This window comes from Artibeus jamaicensis, unplaced genomic scaffold (assembly GCF_021234435.1).
Source record: "Artibeus jamaicensis isolate MK-2021 breed Jamaican fruit bat unplaced genomic scaffold, CSHL_Jam_final contig_700, whole genome shotgun sequence".
NCBI classification, from domain to species: Eukaryota; Metazoa; Chordata; class Mammalia; order Chiroptera; family Phyllostomidae; genus Artibeus; species Artibeus jamaicensis.
The window spans coordinates 8,707,583-8,726,887 of NW_026521930.1; the positions used below are offsets into that span (position 1 = coordinate 8,707,583).

General features: G+C 54.5%; 2 protein-coding genes across 3 annotated transcripts; both read left to right on the forward strand.

Moving 5' to 3' along the window:
• Positions 1-4,625: 4,625 nt before the first annotated feature.
• On the forward strand, positions 4,626-6,790 carry METRN (meteorin, glial cell differentiation regulator; the record flags this gene model as incomplete). The annotated part of the gene is given in 5 exon segments (XM_053671733.1): positions 4,626-4,756; positions 5,028-5,419; positions 6,329-6,388; positions 6,475-6,717; positions 6,720-6,790. Coding segments are annotated over 5 exon segments (897 nt in total), but the record flags the coding sequence as incomplete, so codon positions are not given.
• Positions 6,791-17,675: 10,885 nt separating this feature from the next.
• Positions 17,676-19,282, forward strand: ANTKMT (adenine nucleotide translocase lysine methyltransferase). Of its 2 annotated transcripts, XM_037157283.2 has the most exons (5): positions 17,676-17,942; positions 18,304-18,408; positions 18,494-18,634; positions 18,847-18,897; positions 19,027-19,282. In XM_037157283.2, the coding sequence occupies exons 1-5, from the start codon at positions 17,781-17,783 to the stop codon at positions 19,246-19,248; spliced, it is 681 nt and encodes a 226-aa protein (XP_037013178.1). In that variant the 5' UTR covers positions 17,676-17,780; the 3' UTR covers positions 19,249-19,282. The 2 variants fall into 2 exon arrangements, with proteins under 2 accessions (XP_037013178.1, XP_037013179.1); XM_037157284.2 differs by lacking the exon at positions 18,847-18,897.
• Positions 19,283-19,305: the final 23 nt, after the last annotated feature.

Below are 19,305 nucleotides of genomic sequence, written 5' to 3' on the forward strand. Positions count from 1 at the left end.
TCTTCTCCCCATGGTGCGGAGGGATCGCTGTACGGTGCACATGTGGTCCCCCCCCCCCCCCGCCCAGTCTCTGTCCTGTAGACTGCCAGGCCCCGAGGCTCCAGAGCTGCCAGCCCACAGCCTTGCCCCTTATTCTCGGAGCTTCTGTCACATGGCCTTCCTCCAGGGCAGGAGGGTACTAAGTGCCTCACCTACAGCATGAGCTCACCTGGAGCACCCTTCCCTTGTCTTAATGCCTGGGCATGAAGGAATCTCCCCAGTACAGGCTGCTGGGGGATTCCAGCTCTGGAATCGTGGAAAATGAGGACCAAAGGCTCTTGGCCCGTCCTGCCTTTAGGCATTGGGACTAAGGGAGAGGGAGGCATTGTCACTTCAGGGAATGGGGTCACACCTCATGGCTCTCAAGGCCTGAGGCAGTGGTTCTGAAACACCCCAAGCCTCCTCACAGAAGGCTATCAAGCCTTCCCTTGGGGGCTCTGGGGTGGTGCGTGTGCCCTGGAGCCACATGCCTAGGCCCAAAAGGTCTCTCTCTCCCTGAGTTGGGCCTTAGGCAAGTATTGCCTCTGAGAAATGGCTCCGGGGTCTCAGGGGTGCCCCGAGGATCCCAGCACAGGACACGTGGTGAGAGCCTCATGCCTGATAACAATTAGGATGTCTTCGAAGCCTCCTACTGCGCAGCCAAGAGATGGACACTGTGCCCTCACTGCCTCAGGTCCTGCCCAGAGGCAGGGGCCCTTAGTGCGCCTGGGGAAGGGCCCTGTGGGTTGGGCGGGCCTCAGATGCGCCTCAGCGCTGTGCTTCACACTCCACAGCCGGAATGGACACCCACAAGAATGAGAACCTCCCAGTCTGGGGTGGCCATGGAGGCCCTGGGTGGACAAGGGCAGGTGGTGGATCTCACTGCTGCTTTCTAGCGTCTGTTCCCTACCTTCTTTCCCCCTCCTCCTGGGTCCCAGGTCCCACCTACCAGGGGAAGGGGGTGGAGTAGCTAGGGTTGAGGATGACTCAGGGCCTAGCTGTCACTAAGGCAACCCTGTCGCCTAGCAATGGCAGTCTCCTGGTAACAGATGTCTCCTAGCAATGGGATATTTTCCCAGTCCTGGCTGGAGTCTGGCAGTTATTTTTAGCTCAGTTGCAAATCAATGGCAACTGCATTTTTGGCTCCTGAAGATGCAAGGTGTGCCTGTGTGTGTGTGTATGTGTGTGCGTGTATTTCTTGTTAAAGGAAGGAACATATCCCAGCTACAGAACTTCCCCCAGTCCTCAGGTGCAGGCTCATAGGTTATGAGACCAGATTCTGACTGGAGTGCTGTGGGGGAGTGAGGAGCAGGTGAAGGGGAGCCAGCCAGAGGTTGCACAGGCTGCCCAGAGGAGTTGGCGAACATGACCAGCTCCCCGATGAGGGTCTCTAGGAGGGCTGACCACCTCAGCACCCGGGGCTCCTGAGGTCAGGCTGGGTGCCGCGACCCAGGCCCGTGCTCACAGTGCCGTCAATGCCGGTCACTGGGCAGCCCAGGTTCTGGCAGGCTCCCGGCACCCCCTGGCCCTCATCTGTGGAAACTTTACCTGTTGTCTGTAGCCCCCAGCCCCGTCCAGGGGTGCAGGTGGTCCTGGTTGCCTGGGTCTGGGTGGCCACAGGCTCAGCTGGTGACATGGGTGGGGCTGGCCTCTGTTTGGCCCACATCTCTCCTTCTGCCCTGTTTTTGCTGAGGTGGGTGCCTAAGGCGGAGGTTTTAAGCAAGGGGCAGGCTTGATTTCTCTGGGCTCTCTCACTGTTTCCACAGGGGCTCTGTTTGTTCACCTCTCAAAGCCAAGTCCCAACTCTCCCTGGGTAATAGACATGGGGCTGGCCCAGCCTGCCTCCTACTGGCTACTTCTCTGGATCCTGGTTTGCCCTGAGTTCTGTCCTGGCCTTGGGGCCCTCACCCTCTGTGCTCTGGACTTGGGGCACTCTTGGCTTTTGTGTTTCTCCCCTAGACCCCTGACCCGACCAGACCCTGCCTTGCTCCTTGCCTGTGCCCCCAGCACTACAGGCTTCCTGGCAGGTGCCCTTCAACTGTGGGGTTGCCTCCCCGGCTGAAGGTCAGTGCCACTTGTCCCAGGCACTGCTCAGGGCAGAGCTCACCTCAGACAGTGCTGCTTGTGCCAGTAGCAGCTCCAGCCCCTGGCCAGGGCCTAGGTTTTGTGTGGGAATGGAGGGAGGTCCTTTCTGGAGGGCCAGGGCGCTGAGGGTCTGGAGCAGGGATATGCGAAAGAGCCCCCAGTCTGAACACAGACACCAGGGGATTTGCCTGCAGTCTGGAATGTCATTCACTCATTCACTCATTGGTGTATACGCTCATTCTCCAGGTATTTACTGGGCACCTGCAGTGTGTCTGGTTCTGCACCCACAGCAATCAAGGTGCAATGGAAGCCAGACAGGGCCTTCAGGGCTTCCTGTCCTGTAACGATACCCAAGCCTGTAACAATATGCAAGTGTGAGGACAGGTGGCTCCTGTTCCGTTGGGTCTTCTGTAGGTTGCATCAAAGAGGAGTCTGGGGCACGGGAACGGGAAGCCTGGTGGGGAGACAGCTCAGAGCCAGGGTGTGCCCCTTCTGAACCAGGTCCCTTGAACCCACAGACACTGACCCATAGGGGTGGAGGTAGGTTTGTGGTGGGGAGCCAGGGGCCCTAGGCTGGCTGGAGGTGGGTCTGAGGCTGTTTCTTTTTTCTTTTTCAAGGGGAAGGGAGAGAGCAGTGTAGGGTTGCCTCCTGTGCACCCCCTACCGGGGACCTGGCCCACAACCCAGGCATGCGCCCTGACTGGGAGTTAAACTGGGGACTTCTTGGTTCACAGGCCAGCACTCAGTCCACTGAGCCACACCAGCCATGGCTGAGGCTGTTTTTTTTACGCTGCCACTAGAGGGAGCATGGAGCCCACTCTTTGCCCTCAGAGGCCGGGGGCAGGGGCTGCCAAGGCCTTAGTGACCAGCCATAAGCGGACCCACTTGCCTTGGCAAGGGCAGCCATAGCAGCTGACCCATTGCCCCCATCCGTCCTTCTACAGAGCCTCTTTTGCTTTATAGTGCCCAGCCCCAGGTCCTGACCACCCCTCTTTATTTATTGCCCAATACTCACCATCTTTAGTTGTACAGCTCAGTAGTGCTTCAGCGCATTCATTGTAACGCGGCCATTGCCACCCTCCATCTCCGGAACGTTTCATCTTTTCAAACTAAAGCTCTTCCCCATTAAGCACTAGCTCCTGGAGGCCCCTTCTGCAGCCCCAGCACCCACAATTCCATGTCTCTATGAATTAGGACCCTCACCGAAGTGGAATCATACAGTATTTGTTATCTCGTGACTGGCTTGTTTCATGAGCATAACGTCCTCAAAGTTCATCTGTATTATAGCATGTGTCAAATTTTCCTTCCTTTTTAAGTCTAAATTATGTATATCCTACTGTATCAATAGACCACATTTTGTTTATCTGTTCATCCGCTGACAGACACTTGGGTTCCATCCACCTTTTGGCTATAGTGATAATGGCAGCTGGTGGTTCTCACCCCACCAGCTGGGCCTTGTAGGTGTCTCGCCCTTCTTTGGCCTGGGAGGGCCCTGGGACCAGGGGAGGGGGCAGTGGTGGGTTCAGCCTGGCAGCTGCTCCAATCTCCCCCTTCCCCTTGGGCCCTTTGCTCTCATCTGTCAGCCGTGCACTCAGGCCCAGGGGTAGCAGGAGGGCTTGGGTTTGGGGACAGTGGGGTGGAGGGCTCATATCCACAGATGGCAGAGAGTCTATGCTGGCTCTCAATGACCCCAAGTGACTGGGTGACTGGGCGTGAGGTTGGACTTCTGGCTTTGTAGCTAAGGCCTCTGTGAGCTGACCCCGGGAGTTTCCTGGGCTGCTGAGGGCCCTGTTCCCTTGGCCCCACCTCGGGCCTTTTGCACAGGCCTGGAATTTCTCCAGTTCCCACTGACCACCCACTACCCAGTCCCTCCCCTCAGGGGGAATTATGGCGGTGGGAACTCTCTTTGTGCAACTCCCCCCTCCCCCCCCCCACACACACACACACTTCTCTTGGCTCATTTTGAAGAGTTGGCTCCATTTCAGGGTCCCATGTCAGGACCTCCTGGGGCCTGATTCTGCGACTTAGGACTGCCTCTCAGCTCCTGCAACAGGTGCCGGCAGCCCCAGCACCTGGCTGCTCCCCACCCCGCCCCCATCTGTAGCCTCCTATGGTTGGGCGCAGGTTGGGGCGGGATGAGCCCAGGCCCCAATCTTGGGAAGGGCTACCTGTGAGGAACCTTTTCTCCACCGGACTCCTGGCCCCCAGGTTCCCGTGGGAACCATACTCACTCCCACCCTAACCAAGGGCACGGAGAACAGCAGACCAACCAGGATGGCGTGCACAAGGCCGAGGCGAGGGTACCTCGAGGGGGCGACTCAGAGCACGCAGAGCTAGGAGCCCTCTCGTTAGCGTCTCCTAGGTCACGGGATTGTCTTCTCGGCCCCACGGGCGCCGCCACCATTGGCAGAAAGTTCCGGGGCCGCGCCGGGATTGGTCGGCCGGCCTTAAGCATCTCGTGCGCCCTGTAGGGCTGCGCGACCAAGTGGGGGCAGCGGGCTGAGTGCGCCTGGGGCAGCTGACCCTGGCTGCTCCCACCGCCTTGTCTTAGCGTCACGCCTCCCCCTGCGTTGCTCTGTGCGCTCTGTTGCTGCTTCTCGGCCGCGGCCACCCGCGCAGGCTTCTCGGAGGACCGCTGCAGCTGGAGGGGCAGGTAAGACCCCGCGATTAGCCACTAGGGCTGCGTTCACCTCTAGGAGGAGCCTGCGGGATGGTATAGCCTGCCCTTAGGGTTAGGGGTGGGAGAGCGCTCCGCCCTGGTAGTGAATCCCTGCCTTCCCGCTGGAGTGCAGAGGACAGTAGCTCTGAGTTTCCTTCGCCACGGAATGGACGCAGCTGTGTGGCCGCAGGGAGCGGCTGCAGGGGAGGGGCTGCTTCGGGAGGGGACCCGGGATGCCCACCTCAGCTCGCGCGTCTGTCCCCAGCGGCCTCACCCAGGAGCCCAGCCAGCTGGCCCTGGCCTGTGCGGAGGGCGGGATCGAGTGGCTATACCCTGTTGGTGCGCTGCGCTTGACCCTGGGCAGCTCTGACTTCGGCACGCGGCTCCGCATCGCCTGCCTGCGGCCGGCGCGGCCCTTTGCTGGCGTCCAGGTCTTCGCTGAGAGGGCGGGCGGCGGCCTGCAGCTGCTGCTGGCTGAGGGCCAGGGCCCAGCCAGGGGTCAATGTGTGCGCTAGGGTCCCCGCGAGCGCCGGGCTCTCTTCCTGCAGGCCACACTGCACCGAGACATCAGCCGCCGTGTGGCCTCCTTCCGCTTCGAGCTGCGAGATGACCCGCGTCTGGAGCTGCCTCCGCGGGCCCACGGTCTGGGCGAGGATGGTGAGTGACGGTCTGCATGGGGAGGAGTGGGAGTCATTGAACTCGCACCCTACCCGGGTGGAGTGGGAAATGCCTGCTGTCCCCACCACACGGAGAGAAATGGGCGCTTTTCAGAGGCCACACTGAGTAGTAGCAGCAGTGCCAGGACAGGTTAGAGGGAGGGAAGGCAATCCCCCATGACTCATTTTAGGGAAAGAGCCGGCAGGGGGCAGAATGGGAGGAAGGGGAGGCCAGACTGGGCAACCCCTGGCCCCGGTCCTTAAGGGGCTAGGGATGCGGAGGGGGATCAAAACCTGGGGCCAACACTGTCCAGGACTCCCTGGCCCCGCATCTGCAGCGACCTGCCTCCCCTCCCCAGCCCAATACAACAAAAGTCCAGTGTGAGCCTGTCACCATGGAGACGCCCCTCCCCTGCAAGGTAGCAGGCCCAACTCTTTGCTTTCCTAGAGCTTACAAACCTGACCCTATAGGAAGTGAGGGGTCTCTCTGTTCTGCCTCCTGGCTCCAAGGCAGAGACTCCAGAGCCCATTATACCCTCCTGCTGCACCCCCCCCAGGCTGGTCCTGGAGGCCGCTCTGGGAGGCCACAGGGGTTACCCCATCGGTGCGAGTGTGCCAGAGCATGCACAGGGACACTGAGCTTCAGGCGGGTGAGTCCTCCTGTGCTGGGCACAACCCTCAGGCACTGTCTCCTGCAAATGTGTGGGGTGCACACGCAAGCCCACGTGCATCACCCCAAATGCAGGGAGTCTTCAGGGGTTGTGCATAAGTGCTCCCTAGGATTCCAACGGCCTAATGTCCCTGGGGGTGTGTCCCGTCACTTGCCCTCTGCCTCTGGCTGGTGGAGGGGAGGCCTTGGGTGGTCCAGGAGAGGGCAGGGACTACACTCACCACCTGCCCTGCATGCCAGGTGCCTGCAGGCCCCGCAGCAGTGCGGAGTTCCTGCTGGCCTCGTGCACTAGTGACCTCGGTGAGAGCTCCCGCCATGCCAGGTGTGGGGGGGGCTTGGGCCTCTCCTCCCCCACATGTTAGACATGGGCCAATGTCTCCCTGCAGTGATCCATGGGACCGTCCTTGGCGTTGCCCACGACACAGAGCTGCAGGAGTCTGTCATCACCGTGGCAGCTGCCCGTGTCCTCCACCAGACACTGCCACTGTTCCAGGTAGAGGGCCCTGGGGGCCAAGTACAGGCCTCCATGTGCACCCCACTGCGCTGTGGGGTCCGCCCTGGTCCTGGCACTTCCCTCTTCATGGGCTGGAGCCATTTCGGGGAGGCCTGGCTTGGCCGTGCTCCCACATCTAGGAATTCAGCCGTGCCTACGCAGCTGCTCATGCCAACCACCTCTACCCCTGCGAGGTGGCGCTGGACTGAGGAGTCCGGGAGCGGGTCTCTGGGGGAGGGGCCAGGAGGAGGGTGGGCGGGGAGCATGCGACCTCCAAAGGCCATCTCAGTACCATCTGCTTCTAGGGAGCGGCAGTAACCAACAAGGACATTCATGTCATTGGTCAGGGTAGGTCGAGTGTCCCGTGCCTGAGCCCAGCCTGCTATACGCTGCTGGAGCCTGAGGTTTCAGGGCAGTGGTGTCTTGGGACAGTGGCCCATGCCTATACCCTGGATCGGGGCTGCTGCTGGGTGGGGGCATGTGCAGGGACTCCCCATCCACACGAACCTCAGCTCTGTCCTCCCTGCCCCCAGCATCAGGTGCTTCCCACTGGTAGTGGAAAATCGGCTGTAACTGCCAAGGACGGACTGAGGCAGGTTGTGTCTCGTGTGGGGACAGGAAGGCCAATATCATTCCCAGCCTGGGGGGAAAGGGGTCGCAATCTGGTGGAGTGGCGACTCCCCTCTGCGGTTCACTGGGAGCCCAGCACGGTCATCCGGACACCATCTTGCCCTCGGGGAAGAATGGGTCCCTCCGTCTGTGGGTCCCTGCGAAGGGCTGAGCATCCTGATGTGATGCAGAGCCCAGGGGGGTCAGTGTAACCCCTTTGGGGTCCTGCTTGTTGCTCCACCAGTGTGTGGGCTCTGCACAGCCTCGCCCCTCTCCCAGCCTCAGTTCCTGCCTGGAAGACAGGAACTTTCTGGTAGGCAGGCACACACAGCGGGGCCTCAAAGGAGCCTTTCCCTCCACAGGCCCCACTGCGGCTGCCCACGCCTTCCCCTGGCTTCAGTCACGTGGAAAGTCAGTGTTTCTTGACAAAGCCGGCAGCCCTGAGACTGAGAGCCCCCCTGGTACAGGGCTTCTGAACCCCAAATGAGATCACTCCGCTCACCCCAACCACGTGGCTCCTGGGAAAGAGAAGCTCAAGTCCGGCGAGAAGCCTGGGCTGAACCCTGGAAACCGTTTCCCATCCTCACCTGCCTTCCCTGCTGGGCGGGGCTGTGGGTGCAGGTGGAAGCCAGGGGCCTGCTGTCTTCCAGGCGGGAACTGAGGCGGGGAGAGGGGCAAGGCTGTGCAGGGCCCACACACAGGACCCCTTCCTCCAGACGTGGGGGACACTGCACTTCCCGCAGAGTGGCTGTCTGGAAGCATGTGCACCGGTCATTTGACTCACTGGGGCTGGTGAGAATTATGGGGGGAGGGCGCACAGCCACCCTGGAAGGCAGGCCTCGGCAGGCTTCCTCCCACTGCTGCCTCTCCTCCCCTCCTGAGGCTTCCTACCGCTCCTCCTCACCTCCCCACGCTCATAGCTTTAAATATCGTCAGTGTGCTGATGACCTTTACGTTTTGGTCTTCAGCCTGGACCTCTTCCCCCCGGACTGCAGACCTAGCATCTGGTCAGCCTCCCTCCCGCAGTCAGGGAGTGTCTCAGCAAAGATCAGAGGAGGAGGAAGTGGGGAGGCCCAGACGGGTCTCTGTCTCGGGTAGGCCCCGCAAAAGGCTTCCTGCCCAGGCCTGGTCAGCACCCTCACCCTTGGCCCGGCCCTCATTCTGTGGCCAGCTCCCCACAGCCTCTTGTATGGGAGGAGACCCTGCCCACATCCGGCAGTGACTAGACTGCCACAGACCACCTGTCCACAAAAATGGGCAGCTGCTGTGGAGTGGGCTGTAGGCTAGACACTGGCATCCACCCACCTGCCCCAGGACATGCCTGAGCTGCCCATTCACACACCGCCTGCAACCAGTGCTCTCCTCAGGTGTACAGAGGGCAGGAGTGGGTGTGGCCAACAGAGCCACTGGAGCCCTGGAAGTCTTGGGCTGAGGGCTTTGCCTGCCCTGGGGGAAGTGGCCAAGGGGAACCAGCACAAGTGAGCGCGCAGGCCAGTGCTGTGGAAGCTGACCTTTGGGGCTCCTGCAGAGCACTTTGGGGTGTGTGCACTCATGTGGACACACTCCCTGCTGCCCAGTGCCCGAAGGCTGAGGAGCAGAGTGCCAGGTGTGAGCCAGAGAGAGCTGTGGGGTGTGTATGCCATGGAGGCCAATTGGATGCATGCATTTAGTTCCCATGCTTTTCCGGAGTGCCTGCCAGGTGCTGGCGCGGCTCTATGCACTGGGAATAATGCAAAGAAAGAGACCAGTGCTGTGTCAGACTTCCCCAGCCTAGGGTTTAGGACACATCTTTTCTGGGGAGGGCACAGTGACAGCCCAAGAAGACAGGATACTCTAAGCCAGGTGAGGCTGGCTCTTCTCCCCAGGGCTCACGTCTTGGGAGCAGGGCACCTCAGTTTCCTGCTACTCAGGGACACCTGTCTTTCAGGACTGGTGGCGGCTGGGACACAGCACTGGCAAGGGCATGAGGCGCTCTGCCCTTGGGAGGTAGGGGACAGTGTCTGGAGCAGCCTGTGTCCTGCTGGTTCCCAGGCCAGGTCCTGTGTGCAGACAAGCCCCCAACATTCATGGCCATTTGGCCTCAGGGTGGGGTGAAGAGGAGATCCCGGCTCTGCCACTTGACCTAGGGCTCTGTCCCCCCAGTTGTCTCTCCCGCCCCCAGGCTTTGTCAGGCCACCTCTGGGAACTCATGTTTTTGTTGTCGATATCATCCAGAGAGGTGACGTGGTTTCTCTGACTCCTGATTCTCTCTGTCCAACCACCACAGCTGGGCCAGCAGCCCACAGCCCTCACGTCCAGCCCCTCCCACCAGCTGCTGTCACACAGCCCCTCCCACCAGCTGCTATCTCCCTGTGTCCGCTTGCTCTTCCTCATGTCAGCTCCCTCCCTGCCCCTCGGCCGAGCTCCAGCCTCCCCAGCCCCTCTCCCTCAAACACCCGCATATCCTCTCGTTCCTGCCCCCTTGGGTAATGGCCTCCAGCTGTGGGAGGGAGCCCAAAGGGTGTCGTTCCTTCAACTGCTCCTAGGCTTGGCTGGATTTTGGGGTGCCCTGATTGGCAGAGCCCCCACCAGTCTCCCAGAGACAGCTCTATGGGGCTGGCCGCGACTCAGGGTACTCAGGCCTAGATGTCACCCACCCCCAGCCCAATTCCCACTGTCAGCTTTAAAAATAAAATAACCATTTTACCAGCAAAAAAAAAAAAAAAGAGTTAATTTGGGAATAGCAGAGGAAGTGCAATTTTGGGCTTACACACCACGGTGAGCCACAGGCAAGTCTGCAGAACAAAGGAGGATGTTATTTTATAGAGAAAAAGAAGGGGACTTCCAGCCAAGATGGAGGCATAGGTAGACACACTGTGCCTTCTTGCACAACCAAAATAAGGACAACAATTAAAAAAAAACAAACAGGGACTTCCGCCAAGATGGAGGCATAGGTGGAGACACTGTGCCTTCTCACACAACCAAGTTTAGAGACAACAAAATATTAGCAACAGAAAACACAGCCAGAACACAGAAAATTGAACTTTTCGGAAGTCCGATAACAGTGAATTCTTCAGCCTGACCGGTAAGAGGGGCGAAACCAGCAGCTGGCAGAGCGGGGTTGCGCAGGAAAACTCGGTCAGACGGACTCAGGCACGGATCCCAGGCGTGGGGTTGCAAAGGGCCAACCCAGTGAGCGACCGGTGGATCCGATGAGGGTGAAGGGCGGCGGGTTGACTGTGCTGGTGCATTCCTGCGCAGATAGACCGGTGAGGGAGTGAGCAGTGAGACAGGACCAAGCGGGTCCCAGCTACGGGAGGCAGCAGAGAGAGCGCCATTTCCCCACTCTGACCCCGCCCCCACATACAGCATCACAGCCCAGCGACCCCACCCTGGAGGCCCCGCCCCACCCCTAAGGCTCCGCTCCTCATACTTAATGGGCGCGAACAGACCAAAAATGGCTCAAGAAGATCTCAAAGCCCCAGAGCCCATAAATCTAAGTGATGAAGAAATAGCAAAACTTTCAGATGCACAGTTCAAAACACTGGTGATCAGGATGCTCACAGAACTGGTTGATTTTAGTCACAAATTAGAGGAACATATGAAGGCTAATTGAAATGAATGGCAATGCACAGGAAATCAATAGTAATGGAAAGGAAACTGGGACTCAAAGGAGTAGACCAGAAAGAGGATAAAAATGACCATCCAGAAAAGAATGAAGAAACAAGAATTCAAATAAATGAGGAGAAACTTAGGAACCTCCAGGACATCTTTAAACACTCCAACATCCGAATTATAGGGGTACCAAAAGGGGGAAAGGAACAGCCACCAGTGGAAAACTTATTCGAACAAATAATAAAGGAGAATTTCCCCAATCTGGCAGAGGCAATAGACTTCCAGGAAATCCAGGAAGCTCAGAGAGTCCCAAAGAAGTTGGACCCAAGAACAAACACACCAAGGCACATCATCATTACTTTAGCCAAGATTAAAATGAAAGAATCCCAGAAGCAGCAAGAGCTAAGGGGACAGTCACCTACAAAGGAGTTCCCATCAGACTGTCAGCTGATTTCTCAAAAGAGACCTTACAGGCAAGAAGGGGCTGGAAAGAAGTATTCCAAATCATGAAAACCAAAGACCTACAACCAAGATTGCTCTATCCAGCAAAACTTTCATTTAGAATGGAAGGACAGATAAAGTGCTTCTCAGATCAGATCAAATTCAAGGAGTTCATCATCACCAAGCCCCTTATTAAATGAAATGTTAAAGGGACTTATCTAAGAAAAAGAAGATAAAAAATATGAACAGTGAAAGGACAGCAAACGCGCAGTTATTAACAGCCACATCTAAAACAAAAGCAAGCTAAAAGGACAGCTAGATCAGGAGCAGAACCATAGAAATGAAGATCTCATGGAGGGTTAGCAACAGGGGAGTGGGAGAAGGAGAAGGGGGGAGAAGGTACAGAAAATAAGTAGCATAGACAGTAGGTAGAAAATAGACAGGGGGGAGGGCAAGAATAGTATGGGAAATATAGAATCTAAAGAACTTGAGACACATGGTCATAAACTAAAGAGGGGGAATGGTGGGGATGGGGAGGAGGAGGGGAATGAAGAGGGGGAATAGAACAATTGTAATGGCATAATCAATAAAATAAAAATTAAAAAAAAAAACAGTATTGACAGAAAGTTGAACTGTATGGAAGTCCAACAACCAAGAAGGTAAAGTAGAAACATCCAGACTGGGAGGAGGGGCAGAGTCGGGGAGCCTGGATGGAGAGGATTTGGGGCAGGGTGGCTGGCGGACCCAGCGAGTTGGCAGATTGTGGATGGCGTGGCACACAAGGCAGCTGGCAGATCAGGTGGTCCCACAGTCACGTGCAGATAAACCAGGTGAAACTGGGGAGCGAGACAGACCACGCAATCCAGGGCTCCAGTGCAGGGGAAATAAAACCTTAAAACACCTATCGATCCCTGGCTGGTGTAGGTCAGTGAATGGAGCACAGGCCTGCAAACCAAAAGATCACCGTTCGATTCCAGTCAGGGCTCGTGCCTGGGTTGCAGGCCAGTTCCTAGCAGGGGCCAGTTCCCAGCAGGGGATACATGAGAAGCAACCATACATTGATATTTCTCTCCCTCTCTCCTTCCCTTTCCTTCTAGAAATAAATAACATTTAAAAAAAAAAACCTATGGAAAACACCTTTGGGGATGGAGGCAGCGAGAGAAACTCCCAGCCTCACAGGAGAGTTTGTGGGAGAGACCCACAGGGTCCTAGAACATATACAAACCCATCCACCCGGGAATCAGTACCAGAAAGGCCCAGTTTGCTTGGGGAAAGCTGCAGAAGGGACTGAAATCCAACAGAGAGCGGAGCAAGCAACATTGTTCCTTTTTGTACCCCACCCCTACATACAGCATCACAACCCTGCAACTGTGTTGCCCCGCTCTGGTGAACACCTAAGGCTCCACCCCTCATAAGTAACAGGCATGATCAGACAAAAAAAAAAATGGCCCAAATGAAAGAACAGATTAAAGCTCCAGCCAAAATACAACTAAGCGACGAAGAGATAGCCAACCTATCAGATGCATAGTTCAAAACACTGGTAATCAGGATGCTCACAGAATTGGTTGAATTTGGTCACAAATTAGATGAATAAGATGAAGGCTACACTAAGTGAAATAAAGGAAAATGCACAGGGAACCAGTAGTGATGGGAAGGAAACTGAGACTCAGATTGGTGGAGTGGACCAGAAGGAAGAAAGAAACGTCCAATCAGAAAAGAATGAAGAAACAAGAATTCAGAAAAATGAGGAGAGGCTTAGGAACCTCCAGGATATCTTTAAACATTCCAACATCTGAATTATAGGGGTACCAGAAGGAGAAGAGGAAGAGCAACAAGTGGAAAACTTATTCGAACAAGTAATAAAGGAGAACTTCCCCAATCTGGCAAAGGAAAGAGACTTCCAGGAAATCCAGGAAGCTCAGAGAGTCCCAAAGAAGGTGGATCCAAGAAGGAACACACTAATGCACATCATCATTACATTAGCCAAGATTAAAATGAAGAAGAGAATCCTGAAAGCAGCAAGAGATAAGGAGACAGTCACCTACAAAGGAGTTCCCATCAGACTGTCAGCTGATTTCTCAAAAGAGACCTTACAGGCAAGAAGGGGCTGGAAAGAAGTATTCCAAGTCATGAAAGGCAAGGACCTACATCCAAGATTGCTCTATTCAGCAAAGCTTTCATTTAGAATAGAAGGGCAGATGAAGTACTTCTCAGATAAGGTCAAATTACAGAAATTCATAATCACCAAGCCCTTATATGAAATATTAAAAGGACTTATCTAGGAAAAAGAAGATAAAAAACATGTACAGTAAAATGACAGCAAACTCGCAGCTATTAACAACCACACCTAAAACAAACAAAACAAACTAAGTAAACAGCTAGAACAGGAACAGAACCACAGAAATGGAGATCACATGGAGGGTTAGCAACAGGGGAGTGGGAAGAGCAGAGAGAGGGGAAAGGTACAGAGAATAAGTAGAATAGATGGTAGGTAGAAAGTAGACAGGGGGAGGGTAAGAATAGTATAGTAAATGTAGAAGCCAAGAATTTATAAGTAAGACTCATGGACATGAGCTAAAAGGGGGGAATGTGGGTGGGGGATGTGCAGGGTGGAGGGGAGTGAAGGGGGAAATGGGACAACTGTGATAGCATAATCAATAAAATATATTTTAAAAAAATTTAAAAAGTAAAAAGTAAGTTGGGAGAGGTAATTATAAGCAATGGCTCACTGGAAGAGAGCAAGGATTCAGAGTGGTGGTGTCTTCACATTGGCTGGGCTGTTGCAGGGTAAGGAGAAGAATCTTTCTACTGTTGGAGCAGTAAAGTAGGCTTCTTGTTGCAGTTTGCAAGGTGTAGTAACTGTGGGTCGGCGTCCCATTCAAAGCTTCCTGATTCAATTTTATGAGGTTTCCTTTATTCACCTTTACATTTCCCGCTTTGATCAAGATCTTTCTCTGACCTGACTGGTGTAGCTCCGTGGATTGAGCACAGGCGTGCGAACCAGAGGATCGCAGTTCAATTACCAGTCAGGACACATGCCCGGGTTTCAGGCCAGTTCCCTGCAGGCCAGTTTCCAGCAGGGGATGCACTAGAGGCAACCATACATTGATGTTTCTCTCCCTCTCTCTTTCCCCTCTAGAGATGATTTAAAAAAAAAAAAAAAAAAAGATCTTTCTCTGGAAGCAACACTGACCAGTTTTCCCACAGTTAGCAGTTTAGTCCCTCTGTGTCAGGAAGGACCTTTCCTGGTTACCATGTTCCACATAGGAAGAAAAGTGTACAGAGATTGGAAATGTTTGAGGCCACATTTGAGTGACAAGGAAGGTTAGGAGGAAGGATGCTCAGGCATTCCCATCTAAAGTCTATCTTATCAGGGTCGCAAATGTTGCAGACCATCTCAAAGCATTGAGCCCGCATCATGTAGTGCATCCTTTCTGCCAGACCTTGACAGGCAGCAGACACCACATTTGAAAAGTATACAAAACAAAATGAGCAGAATAAAATCCAGTTTGTATAATGGTCCCTAAACCAGGAGCTCAAGCCTGAGCTCTAATCAGCTATATAGGCAGGGGGACCATGGAGAATCGGGTGAAATTTGTTGTAACCAAGGGGCTTATTCCCTAAATTTTGTGGAATTGGGTTTCTACTTCTGAAGAATGTATCCATGTGCAGCAGATGGTGTTTGCTATTGCAAACTAAAACATGGTTCTTTTCAATGGACATAATTAGACTTTTGCAACATTGTGGCATATGTGTCTCCTTTTATCAGCTGTGGATCAAAAGAGGCAGGGGCTGGATGAACCGGCCACCCTGTGACTCAAAGGGGTGGATCTGAGATTTAGAAGGACCAATGGCAACATTTTGGCCAAGGTTTTGGAGGGTTTCCACAAATTTTGCCGATTGAGTTTTGATGATGCTGTTGGTTCAACTGGTCCTAAGGACTGAGGATGATTAGCAAAAATTCTATAGAACTGGCCAGATAGCACAGTCTTGCCATATTTGACCAGTAAAACTGGTTCCCTGGTCTCCATGGGGCTCAAGAAGATTCCCCCAGGTAGAGATGATGTTTTTCCCCCCAATAGGGTCAGGCACTAAAGAGGCATGTAGCTTGTCAACATGGGAAGGCTTTGACCCAATAGGAAATCACAAATCATTACCATGACATACTTGTACCCACGAGATGGGGGTAGATGAATAAAGTCCATTTGCCAACCCTTAAATGTTCTACTGGGCAATTTAAAAATAGCCGGGGGTGGCCCTGGCCTGTGTGGCTCGGTTGGAGCATTGTCCCATAGACCAAAAGATCACGAGTTTGATTCCCAGCCAGGACGCATACCCAGATCGCAGGTTTGATCCCTGGCTGGGGAACATATGAGAAGGCAACCCATTAATGTTTCTTTCTCGCTTCACCCCTTTTCCTCCCTTCCTCTCTCTAAAAACAATGAAAAAATATCCTCGGGTGAGAATAAATAAATAAAATGTCCAGGGGTGGTGTGGACAGTTTTCTCTGGATTATTTTGGGGGCAGGTGGGGCAAGAAAAGTAGGTGCTTTTTGCAGCCTTCTTAACATCTTCACACCAGTCCTGGTGTATGAGGTTTGCCGTCTCGCCAGCCGACCAACACACAGTGTGTGCACAGCGGGCAGTAATGGGGGTTTAGAATTTCTGGCAGGAGTGGGGAAAAGCCAGAGTGATTTTTTTCCAAACCAACAGTTATTAGAGTCCCATTATTGTTTTTCCTTTTCTCGGGCCAATTTCAGAGCATTGCTAGTCAATTTTTCTTTTTTAAAATTTCAAAAATTTCTTTTAGAGAAAGGGAGAGAGAAACATCGATTTGTTGTGCCAATTACTTATACATTCATTGGTTGATTCTTGTGTGTGCCCTGACTGGGGATTGAACTTGCAACCTTGGTGTATTGGGACAACATTCTAACCAACTGAACTACCCGGCCAGGGCATTACTCAATTTTTAAAAATTATCATTTGGGGGAACATCCCTTTGGACCATGAGAGAGGTCACTGTAAACAGTGTCCTTGGAGGAAATACACCAGCAAAGGTGGGTTCCTTTATCCTCCGGGGACTCAGGTTTGGAATGCTCAAGCATCTTAAGAGCAAGGTGGCCGATAGGAGTACGGCATACAATAGGTTTTGGACTTCAGAGCTATTTTCAATTGTATCCCCACTAGAGGTAAGGAAATTTTGAGGTTTCTATAGCATTCCAGGGTCACGAGCAATCCTAAAGGCATAGTGACTATTGGCATAAGTATCGTGGTATTGCTCTTGGCTGGAACACAAGCCAGACTAAGTGTATAATTCATCCTGTGGGGCAGAGGTAGCCAAAGGGCAAGGTGCTGCCTTGATAACTTCAAAAGTAGTTATAATAGCATACCCAGTCCAACATTTACATGTAAATAAGAACCAAAAACCAAATTTCTCCCTCTCTCCTTCCCTTCCCCTCTATAAATAATCTTAAAAAAAAAAAAAAAAAGAACCAAGAGTAAACCATGCAAAATCTACATTGGTCAAAGAACTGCCTATACGTTATCATGTCCTGAGGGCTTTTATCAGTGAAGGAGGGGATAATAAGCCCAGTCAAGATTAAAAGTGAGAAAGTTACAAGAGGGTCTGTCAGCAGGACCATTTCACAGGTGAGACGACTGGCAGAAATGAATTGTGATGAGAATGCAGGAGGGCCTCCAGTGCTTGGTACCAGATGTTGTGGGGGTGGGGGGAATGACTATTTCTTCCAGTGGACTGAACTACAGGGTCCATGGCAGGGCCCTGACCAGTGTGGCTCAGTTGGTTGGGCAATGTTCCTCAAAGCAGGAAGGGTCACCAATTCCGTTCCATCAGAGCCGGTGTCTGGGTTGTGAGTTCCGTTCCGTGGTAGAGGAACGCGTGAGAGGCGGCGGATCCATGTCTCTCACATCGATGCTTCTCTCTCGCTCCCTTCCCCTCTCTCAAAAAAATAAAGTCTTTTTAAAAAATAAAAGGACTCTGAGGCAAGGGGAGTTATCCTTTTGCCCACAGGGTCTTAGCTGCTGGCCGTAGAACCCTACGGGGTGATGGTGATCACAATGGCCTAGAGCCGTGATTTTCAATCTTTTTCATCTCATTGCACACATAATCTACCTGCTAAAATTCTGTGGCGCACCAAAAAATATACTTTTTCCCGATCTGACAAAAGAATAGATATACTTTTGATTCATTCACACAGACAAGTATTGTGTTGGCTGTTGTCATTTTTTAGATAATCTAAGGAAAAAGAGGTCAGTGCCCTGGACTAAATAGTCAGGTATGCATCTTTTAAACATTTTTGCGCCACACGGGTTGAAAATCGCTGCTTTAGAGTGGGCACCACGCGGGATCCTGGGCCCAGGCGGAGCGGAAAGCGCAGGGACCAGTAGCCACAACCCGCGCTTCGCCCCACCCCCCGCTCCCGCCCAGGCCTTGGCCCGGGCCTTAGCCCAGAGCAGCCACTTCCGGCGGCGGTGCTGGCGGGGCGTAGGGATCTCGGACCTCGGGAAGGATAACTGAACAGCGTGTTCCGCAGCCATGGAGCAGGACGACCCGGCCGAGTTGCTGGCCGAGCTGCGTGAGCGGCGACTGGGTCCGTTGGAACTGCTGCAGGTGGCGACGGGCTCGGGCCTGGCCGCCTACGCCGTGTGGGCCCTGCTACTGCAGCCCGGGTTCCGCCGGGTGCCGCTGCGGCTACAGGTGAGGCCCCACGGTAGGGGGCCAACGGAGGGACGACTCTCTGGGCAGATGGGTGGGAGCAGTTGCTGGCAGCCGGAGCGTTGGGGCTCTGGCCAGTGGGCGGGGCCCAAGTCGGGGGGCGGGGCCCGAACTGAGACTCTGAGCCGGGTTGTGGTGGAGCGGGGAGGGTGCTACACTTCAGGGCCAGCCTGGTTGTGGTTTGGGACCTGTTTCAGGTGGGAAAGAGCAACCCATTCAAAGAAAGGAGCCCAGGAGGCAGGCTCTGCCCTGCGACTAGTGAGATTTAGGTTTGGGATCAGAGACGTGAAGAGCTTGAGTGGCTAATGCACTCCAGCCCTCCAAGCCATGTCTCTGTGCCCAGGTGCCCTATGTTGGGGCTAGCGTGAGGCAGGTGGAGCATACGTTATCGCTGCTGCGAGGCCGTTCTGGAAAGCTGGTGGACCTGGGCTCTGGAGATGGCAGGATTGTAAGTAGCGGGGATTGGGGGCAGTTTGGCCCTCCTCACAGCGCACCTCTCCACCTTTGGGTTCTTACGCTGTTGGGGCCCGCAGGTGCTGGCTGCCCACAGATGCGGTCTTCGCCCAGCTGTGGGCTATGAGTTAAACCCGTGGCTGGTGGGGCTGGCAAGGCTGTATGCCTGGAGGGCCGGCTGTGCTGACAGTGTCTGCTACCATCGTGAGGACCTCTGGAAGGTAACCTGGGGAGTCTTGTACCTCTTCAGACGCCACGCTTGATCTCCACTCTTCCAGTTCTGGCTTGGCTACCCTGCTGAGAGCCCCAGGTGCTCCTGCCTCCTGGGCGGGCTGGGGGCTGACACTCAGAAGCTGAGGTAACCCCATGCCTGTCAGAACTCTTTCAGGGCTTGAGTCCTGTCCCCTACTAGGGTGACCTTTTCTTCCCACAGGTGAGCCTGAGAGACTGCCACAATGTGTCTGTGTTCCTGGCTCCCAGTGTGGTAGGTCTGGGGGTTGCTAGCACCAGGGGAGGCCCAGGCCACCCCAGTGTATGTGCTGGGCCTGGGGGAGCCGGGAGGGGACAGCTGTGTTCTGCCCCGCCCACCCTACTCTCCTGCTCTCTCCTACAGCTCCCACTGCTGGAGAAAAAGCTGCAGGTAGAACTGCCTGAGGGGGCCCGTGTGGTGTCAGGACGCTTCCCCCTCCCCACCTGGCAGCCTGTGGCTGTGGTTGGTGAGGGTGTGGACCGTGTCTGGGCCTATGACATCCATAGTGGTGGGCCAGCTGGGCAGGCTGCCCCTGCACCCAGTTCTGCCTTGGTCCTTAGGGCCCCTGATCCTCCGTCTGGCTGACCACGTGGACACAGTAAAGACTCAGTGGACTCCACCCTGGCTCTTATTGTGTGGAGG

What these genes read in the sequence shown, in the direction of transcription:
- ANTKMT (XM_037157283.2), top strand. Translation starts at nt 17,781, where the DNA reads ATGGAGCAGGACGACCCGGCCGAGTTGCTGGCCGAGCTGCGTGAGCGG. An exon ending in GCTCTGGAGATGGCAGGATT is followed by an intron (nt 18,409 to 18,493) that starts GTAAGTAGCGGG and finishes TGGGGCCCGCAG; the next exon opens with GTGCTGGCTGCCCACAGATG. An exon ending in ATCGTGAGGACCTCTGGAAG is followed by an intron (nt 18,635 to 18,846) that starts GTAACCTGGGGA and finishes TTCTTCCCACAG; the next exon opens with GTGAGCCTGAGAGACTGCCA.